Genomic DNA, 23,272 nt, shown 5'->3' with positions numbered 1-23,272 from the left:
CTCTTAGTGGTGTCTCCCTAGCCCTGTGTTATGTTGTTGTATTGAAGATGAAGGGAAAGGGGGTGGCTGGGAAATCACCTGGGCTGATTTTTCATGGTCAAAATCTAGGACGTAGGTAAGGGGGGGTTCCCGGGTTCAACCGTCCCCCATTACATGTCTGAAGCTCCGCCCTCCGTTTGTGGTTTTTTGTATTTTTAGTGTTTTTTAGTTTTTGGTGGATTTAAAAGGAGCATTTGGGCTCCCTAGTTTAAACACCATTGAAAGTAATGCTGTTTGGAGGTGGATTCCAGCATCACAGCAGCCGCCCATGGGGTTGGGTTTTTTTTGTTGCAAAACTCAGATTTTGCACTGGGCTGCATTTTCCCTAGCTACACCTCTGCTCGGAGGGAGGCAGTCTATGCTCTTAGCCCTTGGGCTGCACTAAATATCAGCTCAATTAGGTCCTTGAAGCTCACCTTTCTCCATTAATTCATAATTTGCTTGAACAGGAATGTCTTGTGAAACATTAAACCTGTCCTCTCATTGCTACTTTTTGTGTTGTCCTTGGGTATTTGTGCTGTGGTTTGAATCTCTCTGCATTATGGGCAAAAGTTAAGTATGTATCTTTTAGCTTGAAAACATATTATGTTCCCTGGTAGAAAATATATCTCTAAACATTAGTCACATGATTTCCACCTCTTTCCTTCAATGGGGAAATGGTATTTGTCTTATAATTTCAAATGCAAGAGTCAGGAGGAGACCTTTTGCCATCATTCTCCATTGTTCTGAAAAATCTTGTGCATCCAATCAGTGTGTCCCGAACCCTTCCCCAGTTTATGCTATTGTCATCTCACAATGAAAGCATTAATACTATTCTTAAACTGGCTGCATATTTGGATGAAGCTGTAGCTCAGTGAAAAAACACATGATTTACATGCCAAGTACTTAGTTTTCATCGCAGGTATCTCTATATAACTATAAACGATCTCAACAGGACTGGCCTTAGGTTCTGCAGAGCTGATTCCAGTCACCATAGTCCAAAACCCCCCAATGTGGTCCCTATGGGTGCCCCAGTGTCTGGGGACAGCTTTCTTGGTGCCCACCAGGGGTTTTTAGAAAGTGGATGGGGCCAAGTGGAGTTCTTGTCCAGCAGGGCTTCTGGATGGCCATTAGGGATCCAATTGGCTTTGAAAATGAAAATAACACTATTTCAGCAGCTGGTTACCCTCTTCACAACAATATGGAACTTTGAGTGCTGTGAGAGAGGAGCGAAAAAAACACACACCAATGGAAGACTTCTAAACTATCCCCCGCTTTGCACCATATAATGCAGATTAACATTTGTAGCAATCAACATCTGTGGCAAGTGCTCCTACCAGATGTCATATCACCATCCAGGCACATGGATTGTGTAGACCAGGTAATGGATAACTGCAGCATCCCTTGTGGGGGCAATCTGTTGGTTGTATTCTGTAATCACATCTGCTTTCTGCTGACAGGATCTTTCCCTTCTCCCCAGCAGCCTTTTCTCAAGATTCATTCCTGGAATTATGAGACTAACAACCAAATGGGCTAGGGAGCTGCACAGAGGAGAGGAAAGGGACACATTTCCCCTTTCACCCCTCAATTCAGCTCTGGTGTTGGAAGAGATAGGAACACAGTTTCACTCCCTTCTTCCTGCTCAGTACAGCCCGCTCCGCCCTGTAGTAAAGGATTATACCGTTAAGAATGTTTGGAGGAGAAGTCATATGCCTCTAGAAGAAGCTGGGTTATGGTTGTTAAGATAGCTGCTATGGGTGTTGCAGTTATAGTCTATATATAAATACAACCTGTTCAGTGCATTGAGAAGCATCTGGGATCATTGCTTTATAGAACCTGGAGCAAATTTTCTAAGTTGTCATTTCTATTTAGTTCACATGTGGCTTCTAACCACAGAAATCAATTTTCTGAGGGTTGGAAAGAACTGCTGGGGCAAAAGGAAGAAGGCATAGGTCCATTATCCTTGTGCTTATGAATTGCTGGACCCAACCCTTCGTGAAAGCAACTAAAGAAGCATGCATAATCCTAATGCTGGGCTGAAGCCAATCATCTGCCAGCCTAAAGAGGAATAGAGAAATGCTTGGAGAAAGGTGTCAAAGTTAAGCCAAAATGAAATGTGGAATGTTAATATTTTAATAAATATATTGTGCTTAGTGGAGTAAGAACATAAGAACGTAAGAACTAGCCCGCTGGATCAGACCAGAGTCCATCTAGTCCAGCACTCTGCTACTTGCAGTGGCCCACCAGGTACCTTTGGGAGCTCACATGCAGGATGTGAAAGCAATGGCCTTCTGCTGCTGCTGCTCCTGAGCACCTGGTCTGCTAAGGCATTTGCAATCAGCAACCAGTAGGATAGGGTTAAGATATATACCATTTTTGCTTACCTTTATTTAGCAGCAACTGGCAAAGATTCAGAAAAATAATCAAGAATCTCTGCAGTTTCTTTACAAATAGAATTTACCTGGAAATGGCTTTGTGTTGAAAAATCACATATTTTACCTTCAGTTTAACAGAACTTTAACATGCTCTAAACATCCATGCAAAGTTGGTTTTAACTGTAAACATGCACACGAAGTTGGTTTTAAATCCCAGTTCCTGCTTTGTTGATCGAAAAGCAGCTTCAGGTACAGCAGCTGAGGTCAGAGTTGGGGTTAAGGGTGGGCAATTTAAAGGACAATTTTGGAACAACAGTGGCAGATGGAAAACAAATCCCTTTCATCCACAATATTCTGTAAAATGCCTCTCCTTAAAATAGTGTTTCCGTGTGACAGGATTTGAAAACACGGGCTTGTCTCCTATGGTTTATTTCCACCAAACCAAGTGATCTGCCTTGTGAAGAGTGATTTCTCTCTTCCACTGCAGACCCTCACTCCCTGTGTCCCCCCACCCCCCCCGCATGCTAAAGGGCCCTCTAAGAAGAAAGGGGGGGGTGGGGCTGAATGGGCTGCAAAAAGGAACAAGAAAGCAGGAAAGTCCTTTTCTTCAAGTACTACTCTGGTTTGTTGGATATAAGCTATGCTTCTGTCTACCATCTAGTTTGACCTGGGAATGACTCTTAGATGAATTCAAAACTCTTTTTGCATTCTGCCTCATACAGTATGTTAATCACAATATTTTCTATTGTCCTTCTCTGAACATAGAGCTACATAAGACTTTCCATCTTTAGCATGTGTTATGAGTGCATAACAACTGGCACCAGAGCAGAAGTTTAGTCTGTGACTCACCTGAGTTGTGCCAGCAATTGAAATGGAATGTTGTGGTCCATTACCTCAGAATATCCATGTATCACATATAGCACTGGAGACTAGAAAGGCAGACAAAAGGGGTCTGAGAGGTTACTTCTGAAAAGAATATAAACCATCAATCTTTCTCTCTGGTTTTGATTTATAGCAACTGCAGTCTGCAGCATTTTGAACGCATGATCAATTTTATGTTCCAACATTTGCTTCGTATTTTAGTGTTTTTGCTGTGTTATGAGTTTCTTCAGATGAGCAAAACAATAGTTGCATATAGCCTGGGGCAAAATAAATCTTGAGCAGCTGTGTGCCTATTTGGAAGTAAGCTTTTTCTTTTCTCCAAGTGAGATCACAGCTAGCACATTTGAATGTACGGGTTATTATCTCTTTGCTTGTGGGGGGCAGCAATGGTCTATGAGATAACACTTGGGAATGCTCAGAAACTCTGCTTGGGATTGGGAGGAGAAGGTTTCCTTTAATCTTTGAGCTGATTGACTTTGGTTTTCATGCAGGCTGCTATATTCCTGGGGACAATAATCTGAGGGCCAGAATGAATAAGGTCTTTTACAGATGTTTGGACTGTATAATGAAGTTGGGCCCTTGTAATTAAGAACATAAGAAAGAGCCTGCTGGATCAGACCAGAGTCCATCTAGTCCAGCACTCTACTACTCTCAGTGGCCCACCAGGTGCCTTTGGGAGCTCACATGCAGGATGTGAAAGCAATGGCCTTCTGCTGCTGCTGTTCCTGAGCACCTGGTCTGTTAAGGCATTTGCAACCTCAGATCAAGAAGGATCAAGATTGGTAGCCATAGATTGACTTCTCCTCCATAAATCTGTCCAAGCCCCTTTTAAAGCTATCCAGGTTAGTGGCCATCACCACCTCCTATGGCAGCATATTCCAAACACCAATCACACGTTGCGTGAAGAAGTATTTCCTTTTATTAGTCCTAATTCTTCCCTCCAGCATTTTCAATGTATGCCCCCTGGTTCTAGTATTGTGAGAAAGAGAGAAAAATTTATCTCTGTCAACATTTTCTATCCCATGCATAATTTTATAGACTTCAATTATATCCCCCCTCAGATGTCTCCTCTCCAAACTAAACAGTCCCAATTGGTTTGATAGGGCTAAAATTAATATATTTTAGATGGTATGAAACCATCAATTTGGGAAACTGAGGAGTGAATTTGTTTCTTGAAATGTCAGTGTTTTTCCAGAATATTCTTAAAACAGCAATATAATAAATGTTTGTGGAAACCTGTTGTTCCTTTTCCTTAAAAGTGATGCTAAGTAACCAAAGATGCCACAGCTTGCTTTAAATTGGATAGCCTGACCAGGAGCCATGATTGTCAGTCTCTGAACATGTACATTAAATCTCAGTTCATTGGTAGTGCAGAATCATGCTCTATGGTTGCTGTGGTTGACAGAATGCATTCTGCTCCTCCAGCTAGTTATTTAAGGTTTGCGCAAAGTTTATTAACTTCAGTTAATCTAAGGGCTTAATGTGATGTCTGAATTTTATGCGATGTCTGACTCAATCTTGGTTTGTTCCCTATCAAAGCCTTTCCAGGCTAAATAGAGACAATAGTGAAAGGGCATTTGCCAAGGCAAACCAGGTTCTGAATCTGTGAACTGAATCCTGGTTCCACATAAATGTAAAAATAAATGATGCTTTCATGTGATAACTGAATGTATATATTCAATCTCCTGTTGGTGTTACTTTCTACAGCTGGTTTCAGCCATAAGGGGTTTTCTGCACTGGGTGTTGGATTCATCTTAAACCACAGAAATAATTTTATTTATTTATTTATTGGATTTCATATACCGCCTCATCCCCGGAGAGCTCTAAGCGGTTCACAATACAAAATAATGACCAATAAATAACTTAAAACACAACTAGAAAACATTGAAAAACAACTAGAAAACATTTAAAAATCAATATGCAGCATAACAATTTACATGACAACAATTCACATGCCATCAAGTTACAATGAACTCATGGTGGTCCCAGGACAGTGGTGTGGGGGGAAATGGTGCCTGGGGGGGGGAATGGTGCCTGGGTTTCCTCCCCCCATGGGCCCCCCATTGCACCCCCACTTACCTTAGTTCAGCTGGCTACAAAGAGAAGTCTGCTGAAAAACCAGCCTGGCTGGGCCACCAGCTGAACTATGGTAAGTGGGGAGGGCAGGGCCCCCTTCCCCCCCACGGGCCCTACCCCCACTTACCTTAGTTCAGCAAAAAAGCAGCCTGGCTGGGCCATCGGCTGAACAAAGGTAAGTGGAAAAGGCTGGGGGTGGCGGGGGCACGACCCCCCATGGGACTTGCCCTTCTGTGGCCCCCATCCTACCTCCCACTTACCTTAGTTCAGCCAGCTGCAAAGCGCAGCTGGCTGAAAAAACAGCCTGGCTGGGCGGCCTCTCAACCCTGTGGCCAGGCCCTGTCAGGCTGCTCCGGGCTGCTGGGCCTGGCTGGTGGGGTGGGGCTGGGCTGGGCAGGGTTGCCCAGCAGCAGCCTCTTCTGGGCCTGGCAAGTGGGGGGTGATTTTCTGCCCCCACGTGACCCCAATGGTTCACGCCCAGGGCATGGCTCCCCCCTCCCGCCCCATGCTAACTACGTGACTGCCCCAGGATTTTGGGGGTCTCCAAGGCAAAGAATAAGCAGAGGTAGTTTCCATTGTCTTCCTCTGCATAACAACCCCATCTAAGTACTAACCATGGCTGACCCTTCTTAGATTATGATGAGCTTGGACTAAATCAGGGCTGTTCAAGGCTGCTAAAATGACATAAATGAAATTTTTAACTGTACTGGGTTCTCCCCTTTCTTATACACAGCATCATTTGCCAGTTACTGTTCTCCTGTTTTTTCTTCAAGATTTTCTTGTGCTTTTTTCAGAACACTTTTGTGGTGGTATTAACAAAAAATGAGAAAAACTTGAGGGGGAAAGTGGGTAAGTAGTGACTTGTAAATGATACAGTGTATGAAAGAGGGCGGGAATACACTGAAGAAGCCAAGGAAAAAACAGCACGGAAAAACCTTTAATTTGAGACCTAATTAACGCTTGCTGATGTTCTGAGAAAAATGGATATCTACAACCTTTTTATTATATTTTTACTGCAACCTTCTCACACACATATGTCAAAAGTCCTTTGTTATATGAGAATTCTGCAGAAAACATTGAAATGAACATCTTGTGAAGTGGAAATTCTTGCTGGATTTTGCTCAGATGTTCTTTATCAACCCTGATAATAGCTTCACCTAGGTAGCTGTGTTGGTGTGCAATAGAAGAGCAAGACCTTTTCCACATGAGTTGTTTACAATGTATCTTGCCGCCAAATGCAATGTGTTTTTCCTTTTAATTCTACATGTTTTTCCCTCCATTTGGTTCCGGAAACATTTTTCCTTCATTTTCCCCCTGCTGTTCCCAAGAAACAAGGTTTACCACTGGGAAAATCTGTGGTAAACTGTGCATGCAGAAAAGGCCCAGTAGCACCTTGAAGACCAATAAGATTTTCAGGGTATGAACTTTTGAGAGTGAAGCTCCCTTGCTTTTACTGTTGAAAGCTTATATCCTGGAAATCTTGTGGAGTTTTAAGGTCTTACTGGTTCCAAATCTTGTTTATTAACTCTGTATTTCAACACCTTTCTTTTTAGGTCTGAAAGGTCAAGTTTGGTGTGTTACATTTCTTTTGTTTGTTCTCTGTTATTCTGCACACACACACAAAACAGACGCAGAGTGGACAAATATCAAAGAAAATCAGAGGAGGGAATAACATTTTGGAGTGTTTGAAAGAAAATTGCGATGTGGTATATATTTTTTTCTCAAGCTGCTACCTGGCTATTGACAGCATCTTTTCACATTCAAGTGACCTTTTGAGAATTGAGCATTTGCTGCTACTGAAGAAATGCAGTTTCAGCTTTTTCATTCAAGAGCAAAGGAAGTGTTCATTGGCAGGTTGATTTGGTTGCTGCCCAGTTCACAGCTGGTATTTCCATGGGGAATGCAGCGGAGAGAGTTTTCTGAAACCTTATTTCTTTCCTAGGTGATCTAATCTGAAATGAGATCATAAGTCTGCATAAAAGAACGTGCCCTGTTGGGAAAACTAATCTGTAAACATGAGAATACAGACGTAACTCTTGCCGAGGTGTCAGCGACTGTTCTAAAAAGTTATGGGTGTCTTACTGTCTAATAAACAATGAAAACATTATAAAATGATAATGAATGCAAAAACACACCTACAGCCAGCAACACACCTAAAATCATAATAGAAAAATATCAGAATTTTTTTTTCAATAGGATAAACTAGCACATGGCTACGCTGGAAAAAAGCCAGTGATGGTGCTATCTGGGTCAATTCAAGCAGAAAGAATGCTTTAAAAAAGAGGGGCTTACAAACATTTTGAAAATCTGATAAGAACAGGGCCCTGTACACCTTCTGGAAGTTCATTTCACAACTTTTTAAAAAGCTAGTTTGCACTTCTCAAATACAGGACATGCAAAATTGGTGGGTATATATTTATTAGCAGAGTAGAACAGAAGAGACAGATTCTCAGTTGCTTTTTATAAATGTGTTTACTAACTATGAGGGAGGGTTACACGAAGAAAAATTAAGAAATCCGTTCTTTCCTGTTAATCTACATTACTGTATGTTTGGTTACATCTTGCTGCCTCTCTGCTGTCTCACATGATGTCGTCTACCTCGTGTCTCCTCTCTGGTGTCGTGTCTGCTCAAACAATGGGTCATTCCGCACATGCAGAATAATGCACTTTCAAACTGCTTTCAGTGCTCTTTGAAGCTGTGCGGAATAGCAAAATCCACTTGCAAACAGTTGTGAAAGTGGTTTGAAAATGCATTATTTAGCGTGTGCGGAAGGGGCCAAAGAAACAGAGTGAACTTTATAACTTCCGTTTACGTGCTCACTAACATGCAATGGCGATCTCACTGACCAATAGCTAATCAATCGATCAGGTAATAAATAGTGACTTCAGCAACTTGTTTACATACAAACAGTTAACCCTTTTATAACTGAGTTGTGCCAGTCACTTGCAAAATCCCAACAAAAATGGATTGCTCTGCGGGGGCATAGTTTGCACAAGGGCTTGTCCGTAGGATATGTGAGCTGTAGGTCATGAAGGGTTTTACAGGGAAGAACCATCACTTTGCACTGAATGCAACCTATGGACAGTCAGTTGCAGTTGTTTCGGAATCAACAAACGTGTTCATCGTGGCCGTGTAAGAGAGTAGGTTGCCCCATTTTTGGGAGGCATCTCAAGTCGTGAGGGTAACTGTTTCCTAAGATCTCAAGTCTTGAGGTACAGCGGGGCTCCCAACGTTTCTGAACCTGTGGGCATCACTGGAATTCTGGTAGGTACAGCCTGAAAATGGTTGCTGCAGGAGGTTAAGCCAATCATACTTTTTTTCTTTGCAATCACACAGCTTAACTTTAGTCAGCCATTTAAGATCATTGTGCTGGAGTGGCACCCAAGAATGCCATCCCATCTAGTTTTGTCCCGAGTGTTTATGTAACCTCAGCTTGTGGGTTCTGTGGGGCAGTACTTGGAAGGAGTTGCAAAGAACCAAATTTAAACAAAACAGTTTACTTCTCTTTACAAATAACATTAAACATCAACATTTAACATTACAATTCAAGGTCCTGTTCAGGTTGCATTTCAAGTCCTTCTAGTTACAGTCTACTGATACTGCCAAGTCCAATTCTTCTTTGCAAGTGGGTTGGCTCCTGAAGACTCCAAGGGCTTGATGAACAGGATGCAACATGATGAAGGTTTCCAGGAGAACTCTCACCCATTACAATCACAAAAAGAAACCCTGAAACAATGAACTCCAACATTTACAACACAGCAAAAACAAACAACTACCCTCCCAGTAGTTCCCAACAACACTGCAGCTTACCCTAACAAGGTGTTAAGGGCTTATAGTACCAAGGTCCGAGTCTGGAAGCCTTGTCTTCTCCAAAGAGCTCTCTCCTGCAGCCTCTTGCTGCTCTGAGTCTCCACCCCTTTCTGGGTCAACCCATTCTGGGCCAACCCATTCTGGGCATGGGGGTTACATTTACATGAAATGTTTTTAAAGATCTGCACTGCCAAATGGATCTCTAATGGCCAGTGAGGAGCAGCAGTGGCGTAGTGGCTAAGAGCAGTGGCCAAGAGCAGGTGCACTCTGATCTGGAGGAACCGGGTTTGATTCCCAGCTCTGCCACTTGAGTTGAGGAGGCTTATCTGGGGAATTCAGATTAGCCTGTGCACTCCCACACACGCCAGCTGGGTGACCTTGGGCTAGTCACAGCTTCTCGGAGCTCTCTCAGCCCCACCTACCTCATAGAGTGTTTGTTGTGAGGGGGGAAGGGCAAGGAGATTGTCAGCCCCTTTGAGTCTCCTACAGGACAGAAAGGGGGGGGGGATATAAATCTAAACTCTTCTTCTTCTGTTGGACAAAAGTCCCATCTGGCCCACCTACTTACTAAAAACACTTGATAGGTGCCAGGAAAAGTGTCAGTAGGTGCCATGGAACCCATGGACACAATGGTGGCGACCTGTCAGATGGAGCTTATGGAAGCAGGCATTCTTTCAAATATACATGCTGCAGAGTATGTTATAGTCAAGCATTGAACAAAGATGATTTATGCTTGATCGCTAAATGACTGGAGCAGCCTAATTCCCTGTGCTTCTTTTAATGAAATAATTAGTTATTCAAATGTCAACAGTGGATTAACCTCATGAATGTGTAGCCCTTCTGCCTGCTTCCTGGTGCCAGGCAAGCTGGGTCTTAGTCTTTCACTGGCGGTAGAAGGCAGTTTCTACTCATGAAATCCAGACAATTTCCAAGAAGAAGAAGGGTTGGTTTTTAAGCCTCGTGCATTCTCTACCTTTAAGGAGTCTCAAAATGGTTTTTAATCACCTTCCCTTCCTCTTCCAACAACAGACACCTTGTGAGATAAGTGAGGCTCAGAGAGTTTGGAGAGAACTGTGACTAGCCCAAGGTCACCCAAACAGGCTTCATGTAGGGGAGTAGGGAAACAACCCAGTTCACCAGATTAGAGTCTGTTGCTCATATGGAAGAACGAGGAATCCAACCCAGTTCTCTGGATTAGAGTCCACCACTCTTGAACATTACACCATGCAGACTCTCAAAGCTTTAATTTAGTTTTGGGGGTAAAAGATAATAACTTGGAAGTTACAATTGATTTTTATTGGGGAAACAAGACAACGATACATGATAATCCAGTACTTTTCCCAAAATCAAAATGAGAAACAAAAGTAGGAACCTTTAGTCTGCTGTAGAGATGGCACTAGGGATAAGATCAAATGTCAAAAGCTGTTCAGTTTGCCTTATATATTCCCAGTTCACTTTCATTTGTCAGAAAAAAGCCCATTATTCCTTGTTTGCACACTGGTTGTACTTTTTTTGGAGCTGAGTAAAAAAATGTTTCCCCACTAGAATTACTATTGAGCTAGTGCGGCTTTTGGATGGTCAGCTCCTTCAGAACTGTTGCCATGGAAGGGCCATGGCTCAGTGGTAAGGTAGACAGAAGGCCACAGGTTCAATTTCTGGTATTTCTAGTTGGACCAGGCAGTATGTGAGGTGAAGGACCCTGGAAAACTGATCTCAGTCTGAGTAGATTACTGACTGCTGGATTAAGCGTCTGGTCTGACAAGCAGGGCCGGAGCAAGGGGGAACTGCGCCTGGGGCACGCATGCACCCTGCCATGCTCTCTCCATGCCCCCGTACCAGCATGCACCCGGTACATTGTGCACCCCCTGGCCCTTGACGCTACGCCACTGGCTTCACGTGTGACTTTAGGACCTCTGCTGTGGAAAGGGATCCTATCCTGAACCCTGCCAGCTTCACAGCTGCTGTTCCAACTGAGCACACAGGATGACTTCTTATTCATGAGCACTTCAGCTCTGGTTGACCAGCAGCACCACAGCAGATAAAAGTTTTGCTGTCCCAGGGAACATCCTTTTCTGTCTTCCCTAGCTTTCTCCTTACGCCTTCCTATCTAGAAACTGAAGCTTCATTTCTTGAATTTAATGAATCACGGGAGGCCCGGAGTTGTTTTCTGGAGATGGTCTGAAGGTCTCTGCAGCCTTACTCCCCAAGAGTTTTCATTGATCCAACATGTATTCTCTTAGAAAACCTGCATCAAGATTTGACTCTTTTCTTCATAAAGAAACAACTTTTATTTTGAAAATCCCAGTGTGTGACATTGGTGATCATAGTTTCATGGAGATCAAATGGAAGGCTTGGAGGGGAGAGAATACAGTTATTTGTAGCTATTTGTTCATCTAAAATATATCTGCAGCCATCCAAGAGACCCAGAGATAAATTCTGTTTTCCTAGCTACTTTAAAGAGGTTGATTTTCCAAGACAACAGCTTATTTTATGTTGGTTTCAGGAAACAATAGATCGATAACTGCCCATTGTTTCTTTTGGTTTCTTTTGCAGAAGAAACAAGTAAGCCAAACGAAGATCCGGGTGATCTCAACCATTCTGTTCATCCTGGCCGGTTGTATTGTTTTTGTGACCATCCCAGCAGTCATTTTCAAATACATTGAACAAGAATGGTCAGCGTTGGATTCCATTTATTTTGTGGTCGTCACCTTGACCACTGTTGGCTTTGGCGATTTTGTGGCAGGTGAGACATTTTAATAAATTGGGGAAAGGACAGGATATGTTCCCCTGAATTCTACACTGCAAATGATACTTGAAAATGAATACACTCTGCACAATTTGTTCTGATTGCAAGTTATCAATGTGCTTGATCCAGCTGGTGGTAGCATGAACACAAAAGTGAGCTTCCACACGTATGTGACTGAGACCCACATTTTCAAATTGTGGGCTGTGCACGCATTGTTCTCTTCCCCAATTGTGCCATTGGAGAGATATATTGATGTGAAGGGTTTGTTTTTTTTTGCAGTCTTAAAAGATCTCAAGTTGCAGGTTGGGAAAAGATCTTTTGCCTGTTTAAGATTCTGGTGAGCTCCTGCCAATCAGAGCAGATAATACTGACTTTGTCAGACCAATGATCTCACTCAGTATAAGGGCCAAATTCAATGTGACAGTGAACATGTGGCTGCCCTGAAGATGCCATTGCCATTTTAAAGCGATTCTAAAATGCTGTGAGGAGCATTCCCCCTCCCCTGCCTTTTCAAGTGTGAAATGAGCCACAGGGCCTGTATTTTAGTATACAGGAAGGTTGGATGCAGTCCCCTCTTGCTTGACTCTTCCTGCCATACAGCTGATCAGTAGGAAAGTTATAATTTTTCTAAAGGGCTCCCAGGGCCTGGGCCCAGCTGCTCTGTACCCATTTTATTGGCTTAGAAAAGAGACCGACACACATTGACTAGGATCCTATTGATGAGTTCTGTGTAGGCTAGATAGTCTTGACAACGGAGAGTGTTTCTTCTTCTACTCTCCCTTCCAACTGCACATGAGCTCATGGAAAACTATTGATCTTATGCAAAGGGAAGGGTTAGTGGCAGCTCGTGTGTGGAACTCATTCATCGGATCCAAGCCATTATTTTTATTTTGGCCATGGAAGGTGCCCATTTCACTAAATAAATCAACTGCATGGTATCCCCTCCTGATAATCTGTGTATCTAAATGATGCACACAAGTGAATGCGATTTTTCTCTTTCATGTACATCAGTTTCAAATACTCATAACCTCCCAAAGGGTGGCAGAAATGTTTTTCTCTGCAAAAGTGGGACACAGGATCACAAGTACAGTCTGTCCAAAAAGCCATTCCAAAAGTATTTGTTAGGGGATTATATATAACACATTATGGTTGAAAGGGGAGATTTTTTTTCCAAACTAGCTTGCAGAATTTTATTCTTTATCCTTAATAGAATTTTTGGCAGGAGACCCATCCCATTATAGAAGTCTGACATTGGATGCTAAAGACTAATGAGGTATGTGCAGTGTGGATGTTATGTACTTGCTGCAATGAGAACACTGCAGTCTTCTGTCATAAATATCTGTTCCCGTCAATTCTCAGCAAGCAAATGTGCTGTTTGGGGACTAAAGGGCAAAGAAAGGAGGGAAACATCATTCTTCAGGACTGTGATGAAGAGGTGCTTACTTTAAAGCCATGTTACGTAGTTCTTGTTACTGTAATCATTTTCTGTAGAGCTTCCTGGACACACAGGGTTTTCCACTCTTGGGGTACAAGCCTCCAATTGTTATTTTGTCATTGCTGTTTTTCCCTCTGGGGTTTGGTATGAGTGCCACGCACAGAGAATGCACCATAGCAATGACTGCTGTGATTTATTCTTTTGTCATTGTGAACTTTGTTACTGCTATCAGACATTAAAGATGAGTGGGGGATGGAGATTTGTCCTAAAGAGAGATGAGATTTGTTCAATTTCTGCTTCTGCTTCCTATAAAATTCGTTGGGATGCAAACAGCAAGCATTAATGGTGTAATACCTAGCAGGCTTTCTAGCACCATTAACACAGTGTGGTTTGTAACACGAGTGCTTGAGTTTCCCCAACTTGACTTTGACTGGCACACTCATAGTCCCATCCAAGAGGTGGGAATCCACTCGTGGCATTGGCCCACCAGCTATGCTGGTGGATTTGTCCTCCCTGGTGCACTTGCCCCAGTGGAGGGAAGAATCTGGCAGCATGTGGCTACAGCACCCCCTTGGCACTGGAATGCAGTGTTGAACATGGCATCAGTGTCCCAGTGCCCCACTCAGGAGTATGGCCAGGGGAGGAATCAACATTAGTTGGCTCCCTCCCAGCCATTCGGCTCGCTATGTGGATGGGCTAGAATTGAGAGTTGGGTAGCGCAATGAGGGCTTCTTGCTGGTAGGGAGGCTTGCTGCTAGGGTAGCCCAGTGAGGGCTTCTTGCTGGTAGGGAGGCTTTCACACTTGTGCAGCCACCTCGTGCCTTGGGGAAGCCTCTTTGGGAGCACCAAGGGGGCAGCCACAGTGCTCCTCCCTTGCATGCCACCCCTCCCTCTCCCTCCACTAGAATGGGTAGGCCATGTCCAGATGCCAGGCCCCCTCCCTCCCCTCCCTTGCATGCCACCCCTTCCCTCCCTTCGCTAGGGTGGGTGGGCCAGGTCCAGATGGTAGCACACAGTGTTGCAGGGGGGGGGGAAGGCAGCCATAGATGGGGCTGCATGACATCAGGTTCAAGGGAGGTCATTTCCAAGGCATGCAGAAGCCCAATTCATAATGGGACTACAACATGGGAGTAGAAGGAGCTCCAGCACTTTATTTTGAAATTGCTTTGCTTTGACTGCCTTCTCCCTTAGATTGTAAGCTTTTCAGAGAAAGGGAATTACCTTGCTGATTTCCCTTTTCTCCCTATAGTGGGGTTCCCAAATGTGGCACCCAACTGTACCCTGTTGCCCACCAACACTTTTTCTGGTTCTCACCAAGTACTTTTAGGAAGTGGGTGGGGCCAAGTAGGGCTTTTACCCAGTAAGGCTTCTGATTGATTAGTGAAGATTTGATTGTCTGTGCAGAGTTTTTAAAATGTTGCTTGGGCAGCAGCTGCCACCATAGCACATCACTGTGTTACTGAAGCTGTGGCAGTGATTTGGCTCCACCTCCTGTGGCAGCCATATTGGGACAGCCATTTTGTTGCTGTGCCCATCATACTTCGTCAGAATTTCAAATGTGCTGCAGATTTTAAAAGGTTGGGAACTCCTGCATTGTAGCCTTCCAATCCACATTGGTCCTGTGATCTCAGGAATAAACCTTCCTGGATTCAGCTGGGAGCAGCACAAGCTGGGAAGATCAGTGACCCTTGCTTGGTTCTTGCACAGCCTTTGATCGGGATCCAACCCTTATCTAGGCATAAAAGCAGCATACATTTTTTTTAAAATAAATTATAATGAATCATATTAAGACTTCTTTCCTTCTGTCAGCTACTTACCATTAGAGGACTATTATGCAGAGATCTTGCATGTTGTATGCTGCAAATCAAATCAAACAAACAAATAATAACTATCATCCCATGAAAACTGTGGTTGCCCCTTCGTTTGTATTGTCAGCATTGCTTGGACATTTTTGCCGTTTGAGCTCTGCTGGGAAAAACTGTTTAGGTGACACTTCATCAAAATGATTTAGACCAGTAATTAGGTCAATCCCCTCTATGCTGGCTACTTTGGAAAAGATTTAATGCAATTTTTTTAAACCTCAAAAACTAGAAAGAAAAAAACAGAACAGGCGGCTGGGGGGGGGGGGGGGAAGGTGTCAATAGTTACCGTGGGCTGCCTGCTTGCTCTCTGCCAAGGATCTCTTTAATCTGCTTTAGTTCGATCTCCCATTGGGACGTGAGTGATTAGAAAGCCTCACTGCAGCATAGCAGCCAGCAGCACACACCTGAACTACTTGCCCTCTTTGAGAAGTTAGAAGCCCTTGAGGCAAAGAAAAAGCATGTATGTTGAGAGAGATTTGCCCCAGAAACTATACTTGGGTCCCTGCCAAACAGTTGCACACTTATGTTTTTATATGCGGCGTCAATCATTGTAAGCACGCTCCTGAACAGCCTGGGTAAATTTTAAGGCTCCTTTGGAATGTATCGGGTTGCTAACAGCCTGTAAAAGTGCAAAACCTCAGGGGAATGTGGGAGGAGAGTGGGGGAAACAAACACTGGAGCAGAATAGAGAAAGCAAAAGAACTCCCCACTTTCCCTTATGGCCATTATCTGAATAAATGACATTTGGGGCAGGGGTGGGGTGGGGGTTCAATTAACCATCAAATTTGGCCAGTACTGAAAGCAGGGAAAGCAAGATTGTGTTACAGGTTAATCATGTTTAAATTTAAGTTTGGACACAGCAAAGAAATGCTTCCAGTCGAGAGCTGCAGTTCTACACCCATCTAAGCCCATTGACTTCAATGTGTGTTGACAGAAAGAGCACAGAAATATATCTCAGCAGCTGTGTACTTGAGATGACCAGATCTGAGAGGGAGAGATCAGAAGGTTTTCACGGTTAAGAATGAGAAGTTAGGTTTTGAGAGTTAGTCTAATGGAAATTTAAAGTAAATATCTGAGTGGATCTTTAATCAGTTTCCCTGTGTGGGGAACTGAGGTGTTTCAATAGGATGGCAGGATTTTGCTGGGTCTGATATGTAACTAGGGCTGAATTCCCACTGAAAATTTAATGTTGATACAACCAAGTTTCAAAAGAATGGACACCTTTTCATCCAGGTTCCAACATCCTCACTGCAGCATGTTTCTAGTGAAGATGTCTAGACCTGCCCCTTGGTGTGTGTGTGTGTGTGTGTGTGTGTGTGTGTGTGTGTGTGTGCTTGCTGTCAGGGGTGCAATTGTTACGCTAGCAGCACAAAAATTTCAGAGTATCTTTAGGAGACCCTCCTGATGATACCACCCAGGTTTGGTGAACTTTGGTTCATGGGGGCCAAAGTTATGGACCCTCAAATGTGTAGCCCCCATCTCTTTTTGGCTCCCATTAGAGTGTTTTTTCAAAGAGGTGCATATACAAGCAGGTCCAGGAAAATCCCATGATAAGGGGGGTGGGGAGCACCAGAAATGGGACTGATCTGTGTTCCATGGTTTGGCAGAGGGGAGATCATGAGGAAACCTGGATATTTTGGGTGATTATCCCAGGATTAATCGCCAGTGGGAAATTGCCCTAGTTGCAGCTGAGTGCTGATGTGTTATCAACCTAAACGGAGAGAGTGTTTTCCTGAGGCATGTACAGTTTGAAGCCTACCATCCCAAAATTAATGGTTGATTATAAATATTTACCTTGTTGAGTGGCCTACCACATTGGCTATCTGTCTTGTCTATCCCATTTTTATCCCAGCTTTCCTTTGAAGCGTTCAGGAGGGCATTCACTGTTTTCTCCTCCTCCATTGTACAGAAGTGATCTATAATTTCAGCAAAGTTCAGAATATAATTCAGTCACTTGAAATTCCTGATTTGAGTAGTTCAGACTAATCTGCTTTTGTCAGATCTCAGAAGCTAAGCAGGGACAGCCCTCGTGAATATTTGGATGGGAGACCACCAAGGGATTCATGGTTGAGATACAAAGATAGACAATGGTGAACCATCTTTATTGGTCTCTTACCTTGAAAATCCTATGAGGTCACCATCAGTCCAGAGCAACTTGCCAGCACTTTCCACCACCACCCATTGCTGGCATTTGAAACTTCTGAATTTCAACAAAAGTAATAATCTGAGAAACATGTTGTATTTGAATGTCCATGGTATAAGGAACTAGAGAGAAATGGATCAAACAACTTACATGTCAGCAAAATGAGTTTCCCCTTGATATTTTACTTACTGCATTATGAATGGATTCAAAGTCAGCAAATATTACTTTGTTCACTCGATTCCTCGTACAGGCCATGAGAGTTCAGGCAGCATGGGACAAGCCCTCTCTGGCTCGAATTCTACCTTTCTTCCTCTTCTTCCTAGTTGAGACTGATTGATATTACCTAAGACTTTGTAGATCAGAGGAGTAGATAAAGAAAGGAGGCAGTTCAGATTTCAGTGTGAATGCATTTATTTTTTAATACTCAGAACATGTTCTCAAGGCTAGCATAGACGTGACAGGGAATATCCATGATTTGGATCTCAGATAAAGTTTTGTTTTGTTTTCCCATCAAAGTAGCTTTAAGAAGAAGAAGAATAGAAGAGTTTGGATTTATATCCCCCCTCTCTCTCCTGCAGGAGACTCAAAGGGGCTTACAATCTCCTTGCCCTTCCCCCCTCACAACAAACACCCTGTGAGATAGGTGGGGCTGAGAGAGCTCAGAAGAACTGTGACTAGCCCAAGGTCACCCAGCTGGCGTGTGTGGGAGTGCACAGGCTAATCTGAATTCCCCAGATAAGCCTCCACAGCTCAGGTGGCAGAGCTGGGAATCAAACCCGGTTCCTCCAGATAAGAGTGCACCTTCTCTTAGCCACTACGCCACTGCTGCTCCTTTAAGGTGGGGAGGGGTAAGCTAAAGAAAAAGTCTGCATCTTTCTTCCATGAATAGGGCCAGACTGGGAACCAATCAATGCTTTTTGTCTTCCCCCTCAAACTCAGGAGGAAATACGGACATCCAGTATCGGGAATGGTACAAACCCTTGGTGTGGTTCTGGATCCTGGTTGGCCTTGCCTATTTTGCTGCAGTCCTCAGTATGATCGGAGACTGGCTACGGGTTCTTTCAAAGAAGACTAAAGAAGAGGTAACTACGGGATACTGATTCATACTGGCAGGGTGGTCAATGCAATGTAAGAGCTGGCTTTGATTTGCTAGCTGCCATTTTAAGCCTTTTCACCCTCCCCTGCCTGCCTCCTCTCGGCTTTCTTCAGCTGGCACTTTGCAGAACTGTAGTATTGATTCCAACATAGGAAAGAAAGAGAATCAGGAATTGATTGAATTACAAAGTGCTTTGATGAGGAAAAATGGCAATCATGGTTTGAAAAAGGTTCGCTGATTACAGGGTTTCCAGGATTTCCACCCTGTCTAACTCAATGCAGTAACCCCTTATAAGGAATCTCATTCTGTAAATTGCAGTACTGAGCACAGTTATCTGCAAATGTTTTTATACTATTTGTTAAGCATCTCTAACAATATGGTACAGGACAGGAAAAAAAACACGTGATAGAACTTACTTGTAAATGTAGATCACTGCACTGTAACACCTGGTCTCAAAAGGGTGGGTCTGGGCCTTTAATTGCCTGTGGTGAGCGGAGTTATTTGGCTTGAGCGTTACCGATGTGATTGTAAATGCATTACTTCGAATGCTATTAATGCAATACAGGAAAGACGGCAAGAGCCATTTTGAAATGAAAAGGAACATTCCAGACCATGTAGCTTTTGTCATTTGATTTATGACTGTGAGACTTTCTGGCACAGAAATATTCATTGCTTTGTTTTATTGTTTATTTGTTTGAAACATTTTTAGCAGACTTTATCCCCCCAGCCTCAAGGCAGCTAACAATGCAACATTAGGTTGGAAGGACACAAAACATAACAGTCCAGTTAACAAGATTTTTTCCCACCCCCAAAATAACACAGAGATTAAAACAAACAAGTTTAAAAAGCACAAGTCACAGATTTAAAAGCTCACACATTTTTGTTTAAAAAATTTATATTAATAAAACCACAAAATTAATAGCAGAATTATTGGAGTGTTGTGGGGTTTCTGGGCTGTATGACTGTGTTCCAATAGCATTTTCTCCTGACGTTTCACCTGCATCTGTGGCTGGCATCTTCAGAGGATCTGATGGACCATTGGAACACGGCCATACAGCCCGGCCATACATACCCCACAACACTCCAGTGATTCCGGCCGTGAAAGCCTTTGGCAATATAACAGAATTATTGTTTATTATTATTATCTTTGATTTTCCTCAGCTTTTCCCCCTCTGTGACTTCTGTAATTTTCTCCTTGACAGGTTGGTGAAATAAAAGCCCACGCAGTTGAATGGAAAGCCAATGTGACTGCGGAGTTCAGGGAAACACGGAGACGGCTGAGTGTGGAGATCCACGACAAGCTTCAGCGGGCGGCCACCATCCGCAGCATGGAGCGCAGGCGCCTGGGGCTGGACCAGAGAGCCCACTCGTTGGATATGCTGTCTCCGGAGAAACGTTGCGTTTTTGCCGCTTTGGACAGTGGCCGCTTTAAGGCTTCATCTCAGGAAAGCATCAACAACAAACCTAACAACTTGCGCCTTAAAGGGACCGAGCAGCTGAGCAAGCATGGGCAGGGGGCATCAGAGGACAACATCATCAACAAATTTGGCTCTTCATCCAAGCTGACCAAGAGGAAAAACAAAGACCTGAAAAAGAGCATCCCCGAAGATGTGCGGAAAATTTATGAGACGTTCCGGAACTATTCCTTGGATGAAGAGAAGAAGGAGGAGGATTCCGAGAAAGTGTGCAGCTCAGAGCATTCGAGCACTGCTGTTCTCACCAACTGCATTGAGCAGCACATGGACTTGGAGAACGGAATCATACCCACTGAAACCAAAGAAAAGGAACATGAAAACAAATCTTTACTTGAAGACAGGAATTAAATGTAAAAAAACCCCCCACCATTATTTGACTTTAATGAACCAATGTTAGTCTTTTATACATGTATACGATATATATAGATATATGTTTCATGACACGTGCCTTATACAGACTCCGAATTGAATCTGAACTAACATAGCATCCAAGAATATTTCACTGTGCCATAATGACGGAAGCTTGCTCTGCCAAAAGGAATCATTAAGGCAACATGGAAGAATGGCATCTCACAGTGGAATATTGATGAATATGTCAGCCTACGTAAATGCTTGCCACTGGGGAAATACCAGTGCCTTGGTAATGCAGCTAAAAAGATGATCACCATGGCAGGAATGTGTGTCTTTGAAGAACATTCAGGAAGCAAGGAAAGAAAAGTGTCTACGTAAATCTTTTCCAATGGATCACCAAGTTTCTTGCTCCTTTCACTACTGAAATTCTGGGTTTTTTTTAAAAAAAGGCAAAACAATGGGGGTGGGGGCTGTCGATTTTTAAAATAAGGCAGTGTTCATGGTTTGGCATGGGATCCAAATATTGGTAGTTTCTCTGTTTTGTATTAAAAATACAAAAACAGCTTTCAGTACCCTCCCCCTCCCCAAAGAATGATCACGCACAAAGAGGCCGTCTTGACTTGAGTTAAAGCATCAACAAAGGCAGAGCAGGTTGCTTTTTCCAGGAAAAAAAGAAAAGAAATACACAAAAACAACACATTGTGACTATTTATTATAACAAATGGAAATTAAAAAGTGGGGAAAATGGCAAAAATAAGTGTTCCCTTCACCTTTGAGAGAAGAACCCATTATAAACAGACAATACACTGGGAAAAAAACTGATTAGAGAGGAAATATATTGATAACCTTGTGCTTGGTTCAATAAGCAGTGAGCCACTTGGTTTTTTAAAAAACAAAATTTTGCGTTCACACTTTGTATCACTGAAGGAACTACCATTTTAATGATATAATTTTCGGAAGACAGAAAGCAAAGCCTTTGCATGATGTCAACAGTTTGCTATTCTCTGTAGCGGAATTTGAATTTTTAAAAGTAGACATAAGTGCATATTCCATGTTAGGACCAGGGGCGGGGCAACTTTTAAATCTCAGGGCTCGGTGTCCCTATTTGGTGGGCTAGGGTTTAGATAACAGATGCAAACAACTCCAAAATTCCATGAAGCCGTGTTAAAATCTGAAGGAAAGATTTTAAGTGCTTACAGCTTTAAGTGCCATTAATACCATCATTGTGCAACTGTTAAATCAAATACTTTGCTTAAAATGTTGCTTTGAATTTTACTTTTCTTTCCTGTTCACTATAGCTTTCCTTCTTTCCTTCCTTCTCTCCCTCCATTTTCCTTGTTTCCTAAGAACTTAGCAAAAAAAACCCCCACCCTTTCCCCAAAGCAAACAACAATGAAAAGCAAAATACTCCACATTTTACCTACAGTGTCATATCCTGGGGGAGGGGATATGAAAAGCACAAATAGCTTCAGACTTCAAAATGAATGTTCCATGATAAGGAAGTGAGAACATTAATTAATGGAATTACAAACTATGCTTGGATTCTGTGTGTGAGAAAATGATGATGAGACAGGTGTGCATTTCTGGTGGCTTAAAAGCAAAGTATTGGTTGGAATAATAGCATCAAAGGCATGTATCATCTGATAATCTTACATTTATCATTCGGACTGCATAATGTCACATTTGTTGATATTTTCTCAGAATCCATTCCTATCACTATGCACTTTCCCCCTACTATTGGCTAACTATAAATTGTGGAGGTATAACTAGAGAGCTGGTGAGGGACAGAGGTGTAGCAAGGGGGGAAAGTGCCTGGTTCACCGGTGCATCCTCCGCCCCATCCTGCTCTGGAACGCCCCACCCACCCCAGAACGCCCCCACCATGTCCCAGGAACACCACGCCACGCCCACAGAATGCCCTCTCCACAACCCCACAGGGGAGCACGCCTGGTGCGTTGCACCCCCCCCATCCTCTTGGAGCTACGCCTCTGGTGAGGGATAATTTAGCTTTGCATGCAGAAGTTCCCAGTTTCAATCCCTGGTTCTTCTAGGTAAAAGGACTAAGAAGTAGGTGATGTTAAAGACCTCTGCCTGAGACCATGGAAATCTGCTGTCAGTCAAAATAGACTATACAGACCATACTAAACCAGTAGTATAAGGCAGCTTCATATGTTCAAGAGCTGATGTAGTCATGTTTTGAAATTCTGCTGGGTGCTCAGTGGTCTGGATAGGAAAATCTAGGAAATTAATTATGCTAGCTAAAAGCCAGTGATAGGTGGATTCCACCCCCCAGTATTCCAACCTGGCAGTATGATTGACTTGTTGTCTTTGAATTCTTCTCTCTATCGCTGTTGGGTGCAGGGGAGTGGCATGACTTTGGGGGAAAAGCTGGTGAAAATGCTCATTAGTGCAAGGGTCCATAGCAGATCCTGGAATCCCTGTCCTCTCCAGGCACTTTTATTTCTGCTGAAGAAAAGCCAGGATTGGTAACTTGAAATTCATAGCTACATAATCTCAGTATTCAACGATCATTAGAAGAATCACAGAACAAGAATAGAGGAGGAAGAAGGAAAAATGTCACAAATAATGCTTTCTTCTCACCAGCCCTGTGGTGCAGCGTGGTAAACTGCAGTACTACAGTCCAAGCTTTGTAACAGGAAGTTGGTTTCAGATATCTGGCTCCAGGTTGACTCAGCCTTCCATCCTTTTGAGGATGGTAAAATGAGTGCCCAGCTTGCTGGGGGTAAAGTGGGAAGGCAATGGCAAACCACCATGAAACATAGTCTGCCTAGTAAACATCATGATGTGATGTCACCCACGGGTCAATAATGACCTGGTGCTTGCACTGGAGACTACCTTTCTCTAATTCTATCTTCTTCTATCCATTTCCCTGTCCTCTAAGCAGTTCTTCCATCTCTCTTTTCTACCTGAGTAAAAGCTTAATTCTAATATGTAAGGGAAGTGTTCATTATTTATCACAAAATATTTGTGAAGGGTTTCTA

The 23,272-nt window shown here is 43.2% G+C and overlaps 1 protein-coding gene across 1 annotated transcript in view; it reads left to right on the top strand.

Moving 5' to 3' along the window:
• KCNK10 (potassium two pore domain channel subfamily K member 10) overlaps positions 1-21,528 on the top strand; it is a 97,321-nt gene extending 75,793 nt beyond the window's left edge. Inside the window, exons 5-7 of the mRNA XM_048486722.1 lie at positions 11,716-11,905; positions 18,288-18,430; positions 19,647-21,528. Coding sequence (XP_048342679.1) covers positions 11,716-11,905; positions 18,288-18,430; positions 19,647-20,267 — 954 coding nt within the window. The 3' untranslated portion in view covers positions 20,268-21,528. The remainder of the gene's footprint in view (positions 1-11,715; positions 11,906-18,287; positions 18,431-19,646) is intronic.
• Positions 21,529-23,272: the final 1,744 nt, after the last annotated feature.

The sequence above is a fragment of the Sphaerodactylus townsendi genome, linkage group LG02 (assembly GCF_021028975.2).
Source record: "Sphaerodactylus townsendi isolate TG3544 linkage group LG02, MPM_Stown_v2.3, whole genome shotgun sequence".
Classification (NCBI taxonomy): Eukaryota; Metazoa; Chordata; class Lepidosauria; order Squamata; family Sphaerodactylidae; genus Sphaerodactylus; species Sphaerodactylus townsendi.
This window is presented reverse-complemented; position numbering and strand designations above follow the sequence as displayed.